This window comes from Salvia hispanica, chromosome 6, assembly GCF_029641045.1.
Source record: "Salvia hispanica isolate PSC_SH4W2 chromosome 6, Shi_PSC_v1, whole genome shotgun sequence".
NCBI classification, from domain to species: domain Eukaryota; kingdom Viridiplantae; phylum Streptophyta; class Magnoliopsida; order Lamiales; family Lamiaceae; genus Salvia; species Salvia hispanica.
The window spans coordinates 45,862,206-45,884,413 of NC_142697.1; the positions used below are offsets into that span (position 1 = coordinate 45,862,206).

General features: G+C 36.7%; 3 protein-coding genes and 1 pseudogene across 4 annotated transcripts in view; all 4 read right to left on the reverse strand.

The window, feature by feature from the left end:
- Window positions 1-22,208, reverse strand: part of LOC148923941 (disease resistance protein RGA2-like) — a 71,719-nt gene that overhangs the window by 43,163 nt on the left and 6,348 nt on the right. The window lies entirely within an intron of this gene.
- LOC125220516 (putative disease resistance protein RGA1) lies at window positions 2,699-11,260 on the reverse strand (annotated as a pseudogene). Its single transcript, XR_016132321.1, has 4 exons — window positions 11,137-11,260; window positions 10,364-10,462; window positions 8,694-9,069; window positions 2,699-5,454 (listed from the first exon to the last, which is right to left on the reverse strand). The product of XR_016132321.1 is annotated as a putative disease resistance protein RGA1 (transcript).
- On the reverse strand, window positions 15,382-17,897 carry LOC148923945 (putative disease resistance protein RGA3). Its single transcript, XM_089059968.1, has one exon. The coding sequence runs from the start codon at window positions 17,545-17,547 to the stop codon at window positions 16,516-16,518; it is 1,032 nt and encodes a 343-aa protein (XP_088916094.1). The 5' UTR covers window positions 17,548-17,897; the 3' UTR covers window positions 15,382-16,515.
- Window positions 15,482-16,117, reverse strand: LOC148923946 (putative disease resistance RPP13-like protein 1). The gene has a single exon (XM_089061647.1). It carries the CDS (start codon window positions 16,115-16,117, stop codon window positions 15,482-15,484), a length of 636 nt encoding a protein of 211 aa, XP_088917773.1.

Sequence of the window (22,208 nt, forward strand, 5' to 3'; positions counted from 1 at the left end):
TTAAGTTTGTTTTAGTTTCTAGTCCTAGAGAATTTATTTTGTTAATTTAACTCGTTAATTAGGTCAAAACACAATTGACCGTTAAAAAAGAAACAATATAACTTTAGATTATTTTATTGAAACTTTGTCTGAACAAATAAATTTGAAAATAAAACAATATATGCAGTACTGGTGATTATTTCATTTAGAATACTAGTTTACTTCCACTTAATTCAACCCATCCATTTATTGTGGATTGATTTTAGAGGTTACGATTCCTGTTAAGTAAGTAATTTAAAGATTGTCATAAATTTTTGTCTATTTTATAGTAATTGTGATATACTTCTACATTTACTTGGGTAATTTTATTAGAAATGGAATGATGTCACATTAATCATTAAAATCTAGTAGAAAAAACCGACTATGTAGAGTATAAAAAACCCGCTCAATATATATTACAAACAAAACTATTTTTGTTCAAATTGCACATAAACCGTGATTTATTTAGTGTATAAAAAAAATAGTTAAAGCGAATTAGCTTGATATAAAAGATGGATAATCCATTTTTCTTGAATTAATACTTCATATGTTCATCATTAGATGTTTTTATTTTAGTAACTTGTGACGTTCATAGTAAAATACTCCATTCTATTTTTACTATTTATGATAGATGAACTTCATTTCTACTTATTATAGTCATATTCACTCTAAAATTCATACATAAAAGCGAGATTCATATTCAATTTCACATGTCTTTATTTCACCTCAATTCAACTAGTTTTTTTAAATTTATAACAACGTTAAACGAAACATTTAATGGTAGACGGAAGAAAAGTAAGGTCAATAAATGTCATGACACGTACAATAATTAAACTAGGTTTACTTTTAATTGTGAAGGGAAGAAATAAGCCATGCAACAAATTATTGCCTTGAGATGAATCCATTTCCTAAAATGAGCAAGAAATATCAAAATAATGGGTCCAAATTAACACATATGAAAATTAAATAGAGAGGCACTCAATAGTCCTTGGCTCCAATTTCCCAAACTGCCCCTCATTTTTTTGGATTTAAGATGAGAAGGAATGATTGTGTTTGTTAATGATGCATCAATTTTCCAATCATAATATTTACATGTTAACTTAGATGGAATTTTTGTAGTCCTTCCAAAGAATTTAATTAGGCTTCTTAATAAGTGAAGTATATAAGTAGCAACTGTTTCTTTTTCTATGGAATCATAACAAAAATGTAACCTGCAAAATTTTGATTGGTTTCAAAAGTATGTTTGGATTTTAAACGTAATATTTTGTCACTATATCGATAGGGGTATAATGTGAGTGTTATTATTTATTTATTTTTTTAAAAAAAAGCTCTCATCGTTTAGTGAAGTTGTTAGTTATGCGTTGCGTTTCTTTTCGTCCATTTAGTTCTTCACAAAGCAGAAATGGATCATTTTATATCGATATTTAAGCAATTCAGTATTTTATATCAATATCTAAGCAATCCAGTTTCACAATATTGCAGTGACAGACTCAGAAAAAATTATTGATAGGAGCTTCATTAGCTAATCACTTAGTTTTACAGAAAATAACTCACTTTCCTTATTGGATTGTTCTATCTAAAATGATGTATTACGAAAAATAGAAAAACATTTGTCTTTACTTTATTCTCTTTCCACATAATACAACGCCGTATAAAATCTTATGTCACCCAAAATATAGACCTTTTTCTTGGGACGAGGAACTATATACTACATTCTTCGGTACCGTTGGATTCAATAATAAGCTTTACAAGTTTTAACAAAAAAAATAATAGTAAAATACAAAAGATATATAAAAAAAATAGCTGTGATATTAGTAGTGAAAAATCAGTCTTACTTAATTTTTATTTTTAAGAAATTTAACAAAAATATAAAATGAGTAATTTTTATATATAATTTAAAATGTAAAAACAAAACTACTGTATTAATTACCGATAATAGTATTATATTTCAGAGTTTATATATGAAAAATAGTACTCTAACACACAAAAAATCTAAAATTTTAAAATATTTTATAAACTAATCAAATATATAAATTGAAATATTGCTATACCTTTAACTGTAAATGGAATCTATAACTATAAGTGATTTCACACTACTATAAGTTATCAATTTCGAATTTGGTGTAAATATCAAAATTTAACACGATCCATTTTTAGAAAAAATAGGTGTACTCGGTACAATTTACACGTCAATATCTCTACAGGGCTTCTTACAAGGATGTTTTATGGTGTACTATAATATTGTTAAATTATTAGTATATAAAACTTTTTTCAAAATATGGAGTCTCCTTCATTAAATACTATGACCGCCATTATCTCTTTATTTCACATTTCTAAAAAAATTTATATCTACATTTGATCAGCCCCCTTTTACCTTCAAATTTCGATGATTTACTCTTCTACAAGTATTAATTCGGGAAGTGTTAAAGGTAGTTTTTGAAATTTAAGAAAAAAAGTTAAAAGTAGAAAATAACAAAAATAAAATTTTTGGGAAGGACTTAAGCCCTCTCCACTCCCTTACGGTGTCGGTGAATGACTACGTGTATTCGGAGTCTGAGAGAAAAGAAGCACAGTTTTGAGTTGCTAGTAGCTAGCTCTATTATAAAAATATTATTTACACGATTGAAAGAAGCCATATGATCATGTCATAAAAAACAACACGTAAACCTTGGAGAACACATAACAATCACTCAAGGCCGGAACTTATTAAAATCTCCATGGCCAAAAAATCCCAGAGGAAAAAACAAACCCAGAGGAAAAAACACCATGAAGGAAAAAGAGTATCCGTCTAATAAAGCAAAAAAATAATTATCACAATCCAAAATTCAATCTCAAAAAGGCAAACAAACAGAAAAGCATAAATATTTGCATTAGACCTATTGGTGAAGTTGAAGTTGGGGATTGTGTTGGGATATGGATCTCCAGGCTGAACCTTCCTTGTCCTCTCTGTATGTTTTTACTAGCTCTGATGAATTCCAAATATACAACTCCAGCAAAGACGAGGAGACTTTATGCAGGAGGCGATGCGGCAGCTTCTTCAAACTCTCACATTTCCTGATACTCAACTCTATGAGACATGGCATGATGGAGATGGCTGCAGATTCTTCTTCTTCTTCCTCTGTTATGTCTACCCACTCCTCCCATTTATGGCACCCACGAAATTCCAGTTTAATGAGTTTAGGAAATGCAACAACAACATCCTCACATGAAGATTCTATTCCTAAAAACTCCCTTCCAACCACCTTCAACTGATTCACACTCTTAACAGAGAGAAATTTCAAGAAAGGTAGTTTCCCCATAGCCGGCAATGATGACACCTCACTCAAATTACTCAGAACAATCCGTTTTATAAAGTTGAGAGGCGATGACATAAAATGCGGAAGCCTTGAGCCCTTATATCCCCTGATTACCAATTCATTCAACTTGTAATGGGGTAGGAGAGCTTCTACAACCTCCATCCATATTGATGATGATGACTGCTCCATTTCATCCATCATGCCCTGAAAGGATATTTCGAGTCTTTCAAGTTTTTGGAGGAGTGTCTTCAATTGTTCTTGTCGAGCATCCTCAACCAATTCCTCCATTTCACTCATACTACTCCAGTAGATTTCCAATTTTAGAGTTTTGGTAAGATGACGGTATAATTTTTTCAAAACACCCAACTTGTTGTATTCACTTCCTATTTTAAATTCGAACAGTTGCATTGTGCGGAGATTACTTAACTCACCTAATGCTTCAGGAAGGCAGTTGATACCAGTGTGTTGAATCTTCAAGATTTGCAGTTCAACCAAACTACAAATGCTCTCTGGTAACTCCTTTATTCCCCGATTCCAACTTAAGTCAAGATGTCTTAGCTCAACCAAATTCCCAATTTCTCGTGGAATCTCGGATAGGCCGCATGATGATAAGAGAAGGGTTTGCAAGAAATAAAGCTTACATATGATTTCAAGGCCATCCTTTGACGGGTCAGACCAACTTAAATCCAACCATCTCAAGTGAATCAGCGTTTCCATTCCCACTGGAGGAAGTCCACCCCGAATTCTTAACACCCTGACACTTTTCATGCAATCACAAACTTGACTAATTGTGCCTCTTTCATCAAAACGGGGTATGTAGTCCAACAATAGACTCCGATATTCTTGGACATGAGAAACCAATGAAGAATCACAACCCTGACAACTTCTCTCCTTGTCATCATTCTTCCTAAGAAATAGAGCAAAATCATGTACAATATCATGCATTTTACACCATTCTATCTCCTCCCCCGACTTGCTTTTCTCAATGTCTTGAAACAAACTACGCATTGCTAAATCCTCCTAATACTCTCGCCCTTTGAGCTCCTCTGCACCGTTTCCACTAACAGAGCGCAGATAACCTTGCGCCATCCACTCTTCTATCAGAGTTTCCGCATGAATCATGTGATCTTTAGGATAGACGGCACAATATGAAAAACAACGCTTAAGAGATGGGGACAAATCATTGTAGCTTAAAAGCAAATGAGGAAAAAGCTTGACTTCCTTATCATCCAATTCCCATATTTCACTATTCTCTACATGTTTCCACCGTTCCAAACCCTTGAACCGCAAAAGTCTTCCCAAAACAACTGCAGCAAGAGGCAATCCCTTGCACTTGCTAGCTATTTTCCTGCCAACATCCTCAAATTTCTCACATTCATTCTCACTCTTTCCTGGAAGGGATGTGGCACGCAACAATGACCAACACTCTTCAGGATTAAGCTCTTTCGGGTAATAGATATCATTGTCTAAACTACCCATGATCTCAGCCACCCTTTTATTTCTCGTTGTCACCAAAATTTTACTTCCAGGTGCACCACAGTCAAGATTGATTCTCAAGGGCTCCCATTTGTCGCTGTCGTCTGACCAAACGTCATCAAGGACGAGAAGAAACTTTTTTCCTAAAACAGATGCTTTTAATTTTTGTAACACCACTTCTAGTTGGTCGGCATCTGGAGGAATCGTCTCTGTTCCCACACTTTTAACAATATCTTTGGCAACCTTAGACACATTAAAGGGATCAGAGACACATACCCAAATTTTTAACCAATCATCTGTATTGAACTGAGGATCGTTAAAAATAAGTTGAGCTAGTGTCGTCTTCCCAAGTCCCCCCTTCCCGACTATAGACAGAATTTGGGTACAATCATCATCACGCATCAGTTTTCTCACTATATCATTCTTCTTGCTCACTATGTCCAATCCAAGAACTTTCTTCAAGTCAATCGAAGATGTGGATTGTTCTCGCTGAGACTCGGGCACCGGCAGGGGATGAGTTACAGGCAGAGAGATGGCAAATTTAAAACCATCTTTCTCTATTAAGATCTGATCAAGCATGGCGTTCACATTTTCTATTTTCTTGGCAATATCACGACGAAAAGGAATTTCCTTGAAACCTAAACATGAAGATGGGATGAAGGAGTGAAAGGGAGCAAACCATATCCCACATCGGAGAATGAACAAGACTTGCAAGTGTATAAATGGGCTACCCCTACTCCATTAGTATGAGGCCTTTTGGGGAGATCCCCAAGAGCAAAACCGTGAGGGCTTTGCCCAAAGCGGACAATATCATACTAATGTGGAGTTCGGGTGTGCGCCACCGAGTCCCAACAGTGGTATCAGAGCCCTGGTTCAGGGGCTAAGCTTTCTTCCAAGTGTACTTCTTCTAGTTTTTGTTGCATTTAGGAAGAGAAATGGACACGGAACGCGAACGCAATCACCAATGTTGTAACAACGGTTTTTCAAAGGCGAGTAAGTTCCGCTTTTGTTTTGGGGATTTTCCCCATTTCAGACCTATTCTTTGGCCCGCCGCCTACCTCTTATAGAACCCCCTTGGCCCCACTAGCTCTCATTCGCCGGACAGTTCTAGAATCGGAGATAAAGGGCATTGCCAATAGAATGAAGACCAAGGCACTATGTCCTATTGATAGCTAGTAGTTCCAGTTGCTTTTTTGTCCTAGTCTTGGGTTGACTTCCTCTTTTGATGAATAAGGATATGTACCCTTTTATGCAGTTGATGGTAAATTCCCTCTTCTTCACTTCCTACTTTCCAAAGCGCCTACCTTGGATTCGATGGAGTCTTTGGTATGTGGCTTCTTCGATATGTGAGTTCCAACCTGTAGCTAATCGATATGCGAACCAGCTGCTAATCGATATGTGAACCTGTTGCTTGATCCTATCGATATGCCAGATCTGCCAATATGCTCACCGAACCAGTAGCTCTAGTATCTCCTTGTATTTCCTTGAATATATATGTGATCCTGGCCTTGCGGCTCCTCAATATGTGTAGCTAGATCCTTCGATATGCCGATATGTGTAGCTACAACCCAACCAGCAGCTAAAGGAGAAGCTATAGTTCTTCGTTATCGATATGTGCAGCTAGGACCCGACCATTGCTTTCTTCCAACCTCCCCGTAGCTAAGCCGATGTAGCTAAAGCAGTGGAGTAAAAGCGTGAATAACCAAGATGTCCGACTTACCGACAGACTTCCTCGCCTTCTTCTCCCTCTTCTATTCTCAGAGAATGCCTGTAAGTGATCTCTTCTTTTATCAGACAAACCAAACCCGGACAAGAGGAACAAGTACTGTAAATGCTTGAATGCATGAGTGCGTGAATGCACCGATCGATTAGCCCGGTTCACCGATATATGAAGAGTCCAATTAAGCACCAGGAAGGCGAAGACGGAAGCTGCCCGAACCTTTACTTGACTTTCGAAGGGATGTCAACTAGTGAAAAAGTCCCTGGATTGGTGACTAAACCCTGCCAACCCAGTCTCGCGGAAACCAGATCGAAGGAAGCAGGCAAACGAAGAGGTCCCGTAAAACCTACTGTGACCGAAAGGAATTCTTCTCGCTCCTACCTTAGGAATAGTAGGTTCATCTTCCTCTATCACTCAACTCTTCCTTTGTGAAGAAGGAAGAAAAACACTTCTTTAACTTTAACAAAGGCTAGCGAGTCACCTCCGGCTCCGGGGATGGGGACGGGCGTAGGGAAGAGGATTTAGCTTGGGCATTTTTCGGCTTACAAAGTCTTTATGCAAAGAACGTATTCGTGCACGTAGGCACTTGAAATTAGAAATCAAAATGAAAAGGTAGAACCAGTAGCTGTGAAAAGAGCAGCAAAGAGTGGACGAGTCGGGAGCTGCTCCTGCTCTTCTTGCTCAAGTATATTTCATTTAGTGGAATATCTGCTTCCGCTTTTCGTTTTAGCAGTGATCAAGCCGAGGCTCTAAAGCAACGAAAGGAGCTTAGGCATGCGAGTGAGTGGTAGATCGATCAGTAGGGCTTCCGCTAAACAAACCTAATCTCCTTGCTTATTTGAAGGTATACGTACATAGATTCTTAATGGTTCTGGTTAGAGATGGCGTCTAAGTGGCTATTAGGGGTCTAGTCTAGAGGTTGTGAGGGTATTGGTAGATTAGCGATGTGTAATGGCTACTTCTTCCTCTGCGGTGCGCGAGTACGGATAGTGAATTTCTGGAACTAGAGTTGTAAAGACTTGGAAAAAAGTCCCATGCCTTGAATCTAATAACTAGAAAATATCGTATGAGAATCAAAAGAATGTTATGCCCAAAAAGTCCCATCTTTCTCCCACGTCTTTCTTCTTCGCCTATGAATAGATTCTCTTTACTGCATCCTACCATCAGAGCAGGTTCATTCCTAGTCGCGTTTAGAGCAGTAGAAGAATCCGAGTCCAAAGAGTGAGAGACTCTAAGGAAGAGTTAGCCAGATTTCAACTAACTGATCTTTCTTCTGTGAACTCCCGCCGAGGAGTTCTAGTTTTGAACTTCCTTTACTGTTTTATTAGGATTAGGTAGAGCTGGTCAAAGTCTTTTCGCTTTCTTCAGTATTTGTTCCTTGTTCTTTTCTCTTGGAGATTGACTGAACCTGGCTGATTAACTTCTGCTCAGTTATTCTCAGTCTTGTTGCTCTGAGTTGTCTTTCCTTTTCTCAAGAAGGAGGGTCCGAAGGCAGGCAGCTAACACTAACACAGGACAGATATCTGATATTAGGCTTGGCAAGAGACGCTTTGATATGATGTCTTACACAGATGCCCTTACGACATTGAATCTGCTCACATCTCAGTTGAGCTGCCTGAGCTTGCGTCAATGTTGACCTTGTGATATCTTCCCTACTATTGAAGACCTTTACTTTGGATTGATCTTCATTCCCTGCAGGGAAAGGGCTTCTCTCACTCTTACTGGTAATGCTTCTCCGATACGCTTCCTTTACCCATAGTTAACCGATCGAAAGCTCCTTCTCTGTCCTTTCTTCCCCCTATTCTCTCAAGCCTATCTGACTATCTGATCGTTAGCCCAATTCCCTATCTCCCTATCTGTCCTTCGGTGGTTGCGCTTGCAAGTTCTCCGATGTGACGGTCTCGACCAAGACCTGTGGTGACCGGTGGACCTGTAACATGAGGCACACATGTGGTCTTGGTCTGGTGGTCTTGGTTTGAGGGGAGGATTGAAAGGGAGCAAACCATATCCCACATCGGAGAATGAACAAGACTTGCAAGTGTATAAATGGGCTACCCCTACTCCATTAGTATGAGGCCTTTTGGGGAGATCCCCAAGAGCAAAACCGTGAGGGCTTTGCCCAAAGCGGACAATATCATACTAATGTGGAGTTCGGGTGTGCGCCACCGAGACCCAACAAGGAGCATCCTATCTTTTGCTCAGGCTCAGGCTCAGCAAAATCTTCCATCTTACGTTTGAGAAGAGAGTAGTTCCATTCATCCAAAATGTCATCCATCACATAAGTTGTGTTTTCAAGCTCCTTCAACCAACTTTTGACGAGGGGATCGTTCACTGCTTTCTTTTCTGCATCATCCAACACCTTTCTGATCGTATTGAGCTTCTTGGAGAGATTGAGAAGCTCCTTCTTCACGCCTTTCACCAAATTAACTTCATACTGAATCTTGTCTTTTATGATAGTTGCAACACTCTCCACCACGGCTGAAACTATAGCATCTGTCATTTATGCGATTTGGAGCTGCTCTTTTTTCTCTTTATTTATGGTGGAAATCAATTCTTCACCTGTATGCGGGACAAACATTCAATTCTTTTTTCGTGTAAATTAATACTATAATTGAATTCATACGTTTTCTTAGAACATATACTTTTACATTTTTGACATTTTCTCCATGGTCGGAAAGTTATGTTACAAAAAAAACCCTGAAAGAAAATAAATGAATCGACGCAGAAGTTTTTTAGTGTAGCTTATGGAGAAGATCAAGAACAAGTACTTCCACCGGCTTTGGAAAAGTATCTAGAACATTATATTGGAGAAAAGATAAACTAAGTTTCATAGGATTTACAATAATTTATAAGAGAAGTGAAATGAGCTCAGGTGAAGAAAGAAGGTTGGAGCTGCAAGAGATTGACAAGCAACGATATCAAGATCTGACAAGGCTGAGTGAACTAGAAAAGATTTCCAAGTCCGAGACAAGCTCAAAGATCAAACAAAACACGAAAGCAAAATGCCAAGTAGGGCAATAATGCTAAAGTTGAAATAGAGCAAGAATTTCATGTTAGAGATGACTTAAGTGAAGCATAGCGTCTTCGGATGACGGTCATGCTAGAAAAGATTTTTGACAATGGAGAAAAGCTTCAGAAATCACCAAGCAAAAATGAATATAGTTCATTGATATTGCTTGCAATAGTTGAAGAAAGAAGATTTAGATAAGTAGTCTCGATTGAAAAATCGTGTCAATATATGTCTTATGAGGGCGAGATTACAAACATAAGACAAAAATGGCTAGTGACTTAGAAGAATATTGAACAAATATCTCCAATAACATTGATAAAAATAAGCATGCACATCATTGTTCGAGATGATAAAAATGAAGCACAGAGTCCTCGCATGACGAGAGACACTTGGAGATCATGATCGAGATGGGATTCGAGAGTTGGATCGTAGAGATGATTGAGGTGACGCACAGATTCCTCGCATGACGATCATGCAAAAAATGACAAGGCTGAGTGAATCAGAAAAGATTTTGTGGGCCGAAAATGTTGAAACCAGTGGACTGGCTAGTTGGTGATTTCGGGTTTAGCCCAAAATCACCATCAACGGTCCGAACCAGTGTTGGATCTGGCTGGACCATTCATGTTGGTTCAGCAATGAATCACTACCATCTATCAAACCGCGCCTAATTATCAAACTGTCCTCTATTTTGGAGTAACCTTACCTAAAATAAGTTAAAACGTATGTTCTAGTTCTGATTATGTTTTTTCTTGTCTATGTTGTTGTCCCCAGATATACAAGAAAATTGAGTAACCAATAAGCAATTTAGAACAATGAAAGACTGAAAAACATAGTGTGCCTGACCTGCACAGCTGGTAGCTACTATGGTTGTGCCATGGCAGGCGGTGACAAACGGGTGGTAGCCTCACGTTCCGTGCATCGGAGTTGCTTTTTTGGGAGTGCCTTTCTTAGACAAAACTAATTTATTAGCAGTAGTAGTAAAAAAGACATTGGTCTATGAGGTACTAGGGACATTTGAAGTCCAAAAAGAAGTAGTAGTAGTAATTACTTAGAATTGTGAGTTAAGTACCTAGAACGAAATAGTACAATAGTTTGGATGATAAATTATCCCACCATCCACAAAAAAGACTCATTTTGCCATTTTAGAATGACCACAAAAAATAATCTCGTTTCTTAAAATAGAAAGTTTCTCTCTCATACTTTACCTACTTTTTCCATCAAACTCTCTTACTTCACTCACTTTTTACTCTTCTTCTCTCTTACTTTACCAATTTCTCACTAAAACCCTTGACGTCCACAAATGATACTATTTTCTGTGGACAAAGGAAGTAGTTGGCCTTTCCGGTTATGGTTTCAAGCCAGGGTTGAGCGGTCTGATTCGAGGTTGAACCATTGGTTTCAATTTAACCCTAATCACTAACATCATATAAGTACTACTATCATTGAATTATTTAACACTAATTACTATAAAAAAATCAATAAATAATTGAATAACCAAAATTCTTGCACCTACACTCATGTCATATGGTTATACCTAAGGCTTTAAAACATAATTATTTGAAATTGAGTACAAATAAAATTATGAATAATAAAGGCTGAAAAGAGCAATGATCTACCTTCACGGCTGGCAAGTGGCGGCCGAGGGTGGCGCTGCGGCGGCCGACGGGGATGTACGTTTTGGAGCTGCTTTTTTTAGGTAAAAAAAATCGTAGCTTTAAGAAAATTTAGAGAGTAAGTTTAAGTAGGGACTCTGCCATGTACTTTAAATGTTATAGTTGGGTGGCAGTTGGGCATTAAGTTGAGGGTCATAATTGACCTTGTTTCACTTGTGAACGCTTTCAGCAAATTATTTACTAGTGCTCATATAAATCTCAATTAATAAATTTTATATTCTGCGCATATATAACTTTTAATTTAACATATATTTTATTTCATCTTTTGTTAGCTAGAGAATGATGTTTTTGGAGGCTAACAAAATCTCTAGTGGTAATAGAAAGAGTGTCTGGTATTCTGCTTTCTAGTTATTGTGAGAATAGAAAATCGTTTGGCCCTTTATCCATGGCTCTAATATCATGATAGAAAATCATTAGGACGAGTAGTCCGTAAGTTCTTATGGATATCGATTTTGGATTGATATATTTGTATATTTTAGTTTCAATTTCCAACAAAAATGATGGTTGTGATTTTTGGGAGGTATGATCACTGAGTGTTAGTAATTTATAGAGTCAACTAATTCGGAAATAGTAATAATAGAGTTTGAGGTTAGGTGTGATGAAAACGACTCTTCGGTAGCTAAAATTAAATTTGGTCACATGCTCGACAATAGTAATTAAAATAGTATAGTGTCGACTGTATTGTAAAAGTGATTACTATTCAGTTAGTCGATTTTTGCAGCGGAATGGAATAAGTTGGTTATTAGACATGATGGAGAATAAAGCATTGAGCATATCCCTATCCTAAAAGTTTAAGAAATTTCAAACAATAATAAAATTAAAATTTAAAATTAATATCGTATATTTGTTCAAAAAAAAAATATTGGTCTTATATATCAAGTGCGTTTACTTTTGGTTTTAGACCATATACTTTGGTGTATATTTAACGGTCCCATAAATATTAACGATCAATTGCATTTTAAAGTTTAAAATTAGTCTCGTATATTTGCAAAAAAATCTATTTGGTCCTACATATTAAGGGCTCGTTTGATAAGTTAGTAATGCCTAAATATAGATACTTATATGATTATTTCTAAGTGTTTTTGATATCATAGTTAACCTATTATGTCAGTCCATGGTTTTCTCTATGGCCCATTCGAGCCCGCAAATTTTTCCTTAAATTACAAAGATATGTATCTCACAAATTTGGTCGGACAACATTTCTACCTCATTGTCACGACCGCACTTTGCTAAGGATAGCAAGCTCGGTTTATCGCGACTAGGGGAGGATTTAAAGAAGCAGGGAAGGAAAATGGGAACCTTGGCACAACTGAACATAACAGATGCATCTTGGAATAACTGGCCAAATATATCAGAGTGCGTGACACAAAAGAACATAAGTTCAACTTTTACATTGCAGCGGAAGAGTCAAGAGAGAATGACACCGTGTATGGAGACACGATTCATCCGAGCATTATACTACTGAAACACATTCGCCACATCTGCTCAACACCGCCCTTCGTCATCGCCGCTTAATCTGCACAGTTTTAAAACATATCCAGGGCTGAATACTTGATATACTCAGTAAACAATTGCCAAAATATACTTTACATTAAAACTGGTTTTGTCAAGCCATCACTGAGTGAGCTCGGGATTTATCTTAAAAAGGCCCAAGTACACAAATAATATAACACCTTTGTAAATTGTGACTGTCCAATCTATTTTCCTGTAGCATATACCATATCTGAACCTGTGTGAACCGGGAATGTGGCCACATTCCAAGTCACTGGACCGGCCAACTCGATGCATGGCTCACGATCCCTGATGTACACTAATCCAAGTAGGATTTGCGGCCCTATTGGGACCCGAATTCGATTAATTGACCTGGTCTAGTAGGGAGGCTCCCCTTGCTAGACAAACAAATAGGTATTGCTAAAAACAGAATATGGCAAGACAAAACATACTTAGAATTTAAATAACTGAAATCATACTTGAAAGCCCACATAATAATGTAGGGTAGAAAGCCCACATAATAATGTAGGATAGAAGCCCACAAAAATACTTTAGTTCGAAAGCCCACCTCGTTCGTTTAATTTCCATAACTTGATTTTCTCGCTCCGACTTCAACTTGCGGGGATAACCTTTTTGGAAACATCACAATATAATATAATTTATAAATTAGACTCAATGATTAATCTAATTACAATGCATGACTCGTAATTAATTTCCTTTTCCTATTTCACATATCTTTAAGAAATTTCTACAATAAATATTTAATTGATGCTTCTTCTTCCGCTATTCTCGAGTTTCGGTTCAATTAGAACTCTATACTTCACTTTGATAATTGGCCCTCACACCTATTACGGTAAAGAAAACTTTAATCCAAAGATAATTTGATTTATACTTAGGATTATTGACTTAATTCAAGGAGTAAATTACCTACTTAACTTCGGAGGTTCAACTTTAATAAGACCAAATTAATTCCACCATTAGAAAAAAACATGAAGATCAAATAAAATTACATGAAACTTTTTCGAAACTGGGCCAAGACTCTCTTCCATTTCCAGCCCACAATAATTAAATCTAATATTGGGCCTCCTTCCAAATATTTAATGCAGCCATTGTTATTTTAAAAGAGTTGGGCTTATATTTGTTTCCTCACTCCCTTGGCCCAAGTCAATAAAATGTTAGCCCAAACAATTAAATCAAAATAACCCACTTCATCTCAGTTTTATTTAATTGTGAGTTGTTCTCAAGAAATTGGAGTTGATTTGGTTTCAAGAGGCAAAAACATCTTCTACTAGAACAAAGGTTGAACTTATGTTTGCACCAAATTCTCATGAGCTCACTACTGTGAATGATGAAAAATATGCTATGGAAATAGAACATAGATACGTGAACTCATTTTGGACTTCAGTCGAATAATAATATTAAAAATTTTAGGTAATGTGGAATGAACAAGGACTATTAGAACATCCACGTTGTGTGCCATTAGGTCACACCACAACTATCCTCCACATCATCATTCCCTTTATAAACTATTGCAAAATTGATGGCATGGTACTGATTTTCAACGAGATTTGTGAAATATTGCTCTTGAAATTGTTATGTGGGCTTAATTAATGTCGGTAACAGGCCCATAAAGTTGGGCTGTTTTTTATATCATTAGCTAAGATTTGCATCTATAGAATTAATTGAGCTTTCTAAGGTAGCCCAGTTCTGTAATGAGATAAAAAAAAAAAGATGAGCATATAACTTCAGATTATTTTATTGAAACTTTGTCTGAGCAAATAAATTTGAAATAAAACAATATATGCATGGATGGTGAATATTGCATTTAGAATACTAGTAGTAGTTTACTTCCACTTAATTGAATCCATCCATTTATTGTGGATTGGTTTTAGTGGGTTGGATTCCTGCTGAGTACTCCCTCCGTCCCAGATAATTCGAGACACTTTGACCCGTCACGAGTTTTAAGAAATCTAATGGAAAGTGAGTTGAAAAAATTGGTAGGATATGGGTCCTACTTTTAAAGTATTTGTTTTATAATAAAATGTGAGTAGAAATGAGTTAGTGGAATATGAGGTCCACTACCAAAAATGGTAAAAATGAAGTGGGACAAATTATGTGGGACGATCCGAAATGGAATACTGGGTCGAATTATCTGGGACGGAGGGAGTAACTAATTTAAGGATTGTCATAATTTTTTTGTCTATTTTATAGTAATTGTGATATACTACTACTACATTTTACTTGGGTAATTTTATCAGAAATGGAATGATGTCATATTAAAGTATACAGATGTGGATACGAAATGTACCTCAAGTTCAGCAGCTTAGATGCACTGTCTTGGAAACATGGGAATTTCATTTCTTTCGAAGAAGATGGATATCTAACTCTACGATCAAATTTCGTTTTCTTCAACACAATGCAAGAATGGATCATATTATTATCTATATTTAAGCAATCCAGTTTCACTACATGTATTCTGAGTTTGAGAGAGAAGATACACAGTTTTGAGTTACCAATCAGTTTAAGTAGCTCTATTGTAAAAATATTATTACGCGATTGAAAGAAGTCATACGATCATGTCATAAAACACAAAACCTAAACCTTGGAGAACACAGAACGTTCACACAAGGTCGGACCTCATTAAAACCTTCATGGCAAAAAAACCCAAGGGAAAAAAACAACATGAAGGAAAAAGAGTATCCGTCTAATAAAAATTTATGATTAAAGCAGAAATTACACTTACAATCCCAAATTCAATCTCAAAAAATAAAACAAACAGAAAGACATAAATTTTGCATTAGTCCCATTGGTGAAGTTTAAGTTGAAGTTGGGGATTATGTTGGGATATGGATCTCCAAGCTGAACCTTCCTTGTCCTCTCCGTATGTTTTTACTAGCTCTGTTGATTCATCAATATTCAACGATCGCAAAGACGAGGAGACCTTATGCAGGAGGCGATGCGGCAGCTTCTTCAATCTCTCACAGTTAGAGATAGTCAAATCAATGAGACATGGCATGATGGAGATGGCCGCAGATTCTTCTTCTTCCTCTGTTATGTCCTCCCACTCCTCCCATTTGAAGCAGGATTTAAGTGACAGTTCCTTGAGTTTAGGAAATGCAACAACAACATCATCACATGAAGATGATTCTACTCCTAAAAACTCCCTTCCGACAAATTTCAATTGCTTCATAAACCAAATTTCAAGAATTTCCAAGCAAGGTAGTTTCCCCATAGCCGGCAATGATGACACCTCCCTCAATTTAGTCAACTCTATCCGTTTTATAAAGTTGAGGGGTGATGACATAAAATGCGGAAGCCTGGAGCCCTTATAATCAAAGAGTGTCAGTATCTCCAACTTGTAATGGGGCACGAGAGCTTCTACCAACTCCATCCACAATGAAGATGAAGATGATGATGATAATGACTGCTCCATTTCATTCATTGTACACATAACACATATTATGAATGTTTCGAGTTTTTGAAGGACCGTCTTTAATTGTGCTTGCCGAGCATCCTCAACCAATTCCTCCAATTCACTCATACTACTCAAGTAGATTTTTATGATTAGATATGTACTAAGATGACGGTGTAATGTCTTCAGATGTCCCACGGTGTTGTAACCGCTTCCTGCTTTGAATTCCTTCAGTTTCAGTGAACGTAGATTACTTAACTCGCCTATTGCTTGTGGCAAATCGTCAATGCGAGTACTTTCAATATTCAATATTTGCAGTTCAACCAAACTACAAATGCTCTCTGGTAACTCCTTTAATTCTTTATTCGAACTTAAGTCAAGCTCTCTTAACTTCACCAAATTTCCAATTTCTCGTGGAATCATTCTATAGAGCACCTTGCTAATGAAAGAGATCGCAATTCAACCGAACTACACACGCTCTCTGGTAACTCTTTCAATTCTTCATTCTCACGTAACTCAAGTCGTCTTAACTGCACCAAATTCCCAATTTCTCGTGGAATCTCTGTTAGGTCGCAACTTGATAAGAGAAGAGTTTGCAAGAAATAAAGCCTACATATGATTTCAAAGCCATCCTTTGACAATGTAGTCCAAAAACAATCCAACAATCTCAAGTGAATCAACGTTTTTATTCCTACTGGAATAGGACTCATAATACTTAACACCCTAAGACTTTTCATGCAATCACAAACTTGAAGAATTCCGTCTCTTTTATCAACATAACGTGTGTAGTTCCACGGTAGGCTCCGATATTCGTTGACATGGGAAACTAATGAAGAATCACAAACTTGACAACTACTTCTCTCCTTGTTATCATTTTTCCTAAGAAATAGAGCAAAATCATGTACTATATCATGCATTTTACAATATTCTATCTGCTCCCCCGACTTGCTTTTCTGAATGTCTTGAAACAAACAACGCATTGCTAAATTCTTCAAGTTCTCTCGCCCTTTGAGCTCCAGTGCATCGTTTCCACTATCAGAGCCTAGATAACCTTGCGCCATCCACTCTTCTATCAGAGTCTCCGCATGAATTCTGTTATCTTTAGGATAGACGGCACAGTATGAAAAACAACGCTTGAGAGCCGGGGACAAATCATTGTAGCTTAAAACCAAATGAGGAAAAAGATCTACTTCGGCATTCTCCAACTGCCATATTTCACTCTTCTCTACGTGTTCCCACCCTTCCAAATCCTTGAACTGCAAAAGTCTTCCTAAAACAACTGCAGCAAGAGGTAATCCCTTGCATTTGCTAGCTATTTTCTTGCCCACATCCTCAAATTTTCCACATTCCTTCTCACTCTTTCCTTCAAGGGATATGGCACGCAATAATGACCAACACTCTTCAGGATTAAGCTCTTTCGGGTGATAGATATCATCATCTGAGGTACCCATCCTCTTAGCTACCCTTTCATTTCTCGTTGTCACCAAAATTTTACTTCCTGGGGCACCGTATTCGAGATTGATTTTCAGGGGCTGCCATTTGTCTCTATCTTCTGACCAAACGTCATCAAGGACAAGAAGAAACTTTTTTCCTAAAACTGATGCTTTTAATTTTTGTAACACCACTTCTAGTGGGTCAGCATCTGGAGAAATCGTCTCTTTTGTTACAGTTTTAACAATATCGTTGGCAACCTTAGACACAATAAAGGGATCAGAGACACATACCCAAATTTTTAACCAATCTTTCTCAAATTGAGGATCATTAAAAATAAGTTGAGCTAGTGTCGTCTTCCCAAGTCCCCCCTCCCAACAATAGACAGAATTTGGGTATCCCCACCATTATGCATCATATTCTTGACTATGTGACTCAACTTATTTTTAACACAAGTATACCCACAAGTGTATGGGGCTAATGTAGCAAATAGTAAGCAAAGAGTATCGTATCCACAGAGACAATGAGTGTCAACCTAATTACCACGAACCAACCTCAACTACTATCTAGATGAATCGGAATTTTAGTTTTTTTAAATTTATTTAAAAACAAGGTAAAAACAATTAAAAACAAATCGAGAACTAAAGCAAATAAGAAAACGGATGTAGATCAAGGATGAGAAGGGTAGAATCCTACGGGATCGATAACAACTATCTTATGCTCAATTAACTTCCTAACTATGCCAACAAAGGGTCTCAAGGGTTATTAAGCTATCACTAAGGTAAAACTATATCTTTTCTCAAAGCATATAATTTGTAGATTGCTACCTAGAACCGAAGTCTCCTTCCTAGAACTAAGGCAACAACTCCTAATAGCTCCTAAGATACTTAGCTTCATTCAAAGGCTCAAATCTCTCGATTATATTGGCAAAGACGTCAATTTCTTCTCTTTCAAATTAAACTACTCACTTCTCAGTTCTTGTAGTAAAATCCACATGCATTTATAAGGTGATCAGTCAAATAAACGTATAAGCACAGAAGAAATCAAAATAACCACATGAGCCAAGGCATAGAAAAAGGAAATCAATTAAACATAAGAATCATTATATCTCCCCCGTAGAACTCTACGAAAGATTTAGCTACTCATGTTCATCACAAAAGTCAAAGAAATATTCAAAGAAATAATCAAAAACATTGTTTGAACAAGAATAAAACTAAAAGTAGAAACTCCTAGAATTGGATTGGGCGGATTGGAGGTCTCGTCTTCAATCTTGCGATGAATACTCGTCCTCTGCTCGTTCTTCTCTTCTTCCTAGGTGAAAAAGTAGTATTTTTGGGGTAGGAGGCGTGTAAGTTGTGTTTGGAGGCGTTTCCTAGGCATATATATACCTAGGGTTGACTTTGGGCCCGAAATAAGTTGTCCGACGAAGCTGGCGGGTCGCCAGGTTGGGTGTGCGTCGAAGCTGGCGAGTCGCCAGCTGCTTACGGCGTTTTTTTCGTGGATTGCTGGCGGGTCGCCAGGTTCGTTTGCATGCGAACCTGGCGGGTCGCCAGCTATGTCACTGCACTGCGTAGTCTTGGTAAAACGGCCATAACTTCTTCTACCAAACTCCGATTGAGACATTTAAGATATCCACGCGAAGCTATTTCGAAGACGAAGAGAATGGTATGCATTACATGCAAATCGGACTTCAAAATCTTCATATAAGCTGTCTCGAACATTGAGCAGCTGCACATCCACATATTTTGTACATTTTTCTACACATTCTTCACAAAATGGTCAAAATACCAACATAATAGAGAAGTAGCTATAATCATGTCTCAAGTACACAATATATGATCAAAACCAAGTAAAACTACCCTCTAAAATCATGTAAAATCCAAGTGAATCAACTCCCCCAAACTTAAACAATTGCAAGTCCTCGGGCAATGAAGAAAATGAACTAGAAGAAACTTGGATTCAAAAGAGTTTTATACATCATCATCGTCTCAAATAATACGGAATAAAGGAGCATATCACAATACAAATTCCATCAAGTTAAGCCGTCGAATGCACTTTTACTACTAACTCGTATATCACCTTGGATTCATGCTCCACTCGGGATGTATATGTGTGTATATTCACCTCACTCAAAGTGTATAAGATATCAAATAACACTCAAATCAATCAAAAATGCATGGTTTACCATAGGCTTGCTCAATGTCTAACCTCTCCTCTACTTCGTGTGACAATAAATCTAGAGTCCGAAAGGTCTTTTGTTTAGGTTATAATGTAGGCTCTTTGGTAGGTAGGGTAATATTTGGCTAAAGTGACTAAATTTCCAATAAGATAAAATCCCAAGAAATTACAACAATCAACTTTTAACTTCAACCATTCACCAAAACACTTATCAACAATAACTAGACTTTGTCTAATTTCTTCCCAACTTCCAAAGACCTCAAATTATTCTCTATATACAATATTTTTTCTTTTTTTGTTTCTCTTTTTTTTCTCTTCTTTTTTTTTTTTTTTTTTTTTTCTAAGTACAACCAATTTCCAACTTGATAAGCTAAACACGACCAATTTCTTTCAACAACTAAACTCTCCAAACTCTTCTTTTCATAGCTCAACAATTCCAGAGTCTAGGATTCCCAACCCACTTGATTAGCTTGACAAAAGAAAAGGCAATAGGCTCAAACTTGGCTATCAAGGGTATTATTATATAATAAGGTTAGTGTTTAGGTAAAAATGAGGCTAACAACAATGGCCTAACATCTTCCCCTATCTTTAAGGTCACTATGTAAACTCAAGAAGACAAGGAGCAAGTTCTAGAAACACATACACAATTGATGATAAATCACACATGAAAGAATTAAAAGCTCAAGTCTCACTGGGCAAATAGCATGAATCAAGGCAAACAAGCAATTCGTTACTTATGCATCCTATTACTCAAACTCTCAAGTCAATGGTCAAGTGATAGCTCAAAGTGGAAGGTTCTTTTATCATAGACGACTAGTCTTCACCCAAATTACTACCAAATTTTCCAATTCAATTTCAAAAAAATTTTCAATAAAATCCAACCAATCAAAGCAAGCATTCAAGGAGTTCTAACAAAATAATTATATCCTAAAATAAAATAAAGCAACAAAAGTAATAAGATACGTACCTCGTTAGTATCCCTATCCACCATATCATCCCCCCAAACTTATTCAAAGCTAAGCAAAGAATAAGTTTGAAAAGTTGGTGGAGAAGGGAGACTTACATGGTAAGCAAGAAACAAAAAAACACACCCAAAACAAAATGAAACGATAAAATTAAAAGTTACCTACTAGGGGTTACCTCCCCTACAGTGCCTTTGGTTATCGTCGTTGGCTCGACGTTCTCCATGAGCTGCATCATGTCACGCCATAAATGGTGGTGTTGGATTTTCTATCAATCTTGGAAGCATATGATCTAGCCAATCTCTTCTTCCACCAAGTAGTTTTCAAAGCTCCATCACAAATTTTAGTTTCCACTTTGGGTGAATTTGCAGCTTTTGTTTTCTTCCCCTTCACTTTAGGATTTGATGCAGTCTCTTCTTTAGAAATTGATCCACCACATGAACCAAACATCCATCGCGGCAATGAAAAATCCCCCAATGTGGACTCAATTGCTTGTGTCTTTTGGACCTCTACAACATGCACAGCTTTGCACTCCATCTTCATAACAAGTTCCTCATCTTCACGACTCTTCATAGCATTATAGATAGACAAAATGTGTCGTTTAATTACCTTCCTTAAAATAGAATAGTGTCGACTGTTTATTGTAAAAGTGAGTATTCGGCTAGTAGATTTTTATAGCGGAATAGAGTAAGTTGGTTATTAGACATGATGGAGAAAGAAGCATTGGGCATACCTGTCCTACAAGTTTAAGAGATTTCAAATAATAATAATATTAAAATTTTAATTTTTCAAATAATAATAAGATTAAAATTTAAAATTGATCTCGTATATTTGTTCAAAAAATAAAAATTAGTCTTATATATAAAGTGTGTTTACTTTTGGCTTTAAATAATATGCTTTGGTATATATTTAATGGTCCATAAAATATTAACGATCAACTGCATTTTAAAGTTTAAAACTGATCTCAGATATTTGCAAAAAAAAAAAAATTATTTGATCTTACACATTAAGTCTGTATTAGCTTCTGGTCCTAAAAAATTTATTTTGTTCCATTAATTTAACTCGTTAATTAGGTCAAAACACAATTGACCGTTAAACTTTTACGAAACCATTAAATATTGAGCAAAACTTTGTCCAGGACCAAAAGCCATTACACTTAATGTAGGACCAATTTTTTTTCATCAAACATACAAGACTAATTTTGGACTTCTGTAAAATAATAAAATTAAAATTTTAGGTTACATGGAATGAACAAGGACCCTTTGAGTTTTGAGCATCCACATTGAATATCCATGACTCTCCATCACATCATCGTTCCCCTATTGAACTATTGCAAAATTGATGGCATGGCACTAATTTTCAACAAGATTTGTGGAATATTGCTCTTGAAATTATTGTGTGGGATTAATTGATATAGTTAACAGACCCATAAAGTTGGGCTGTTTTTGATATGGTAAGAATTGCATGTACAAAATTAACTGGGCTTTCTAAGGTAGCCCAGTTCTATGATTAGATTAAAAAAAGAAACCATATAACTTTAG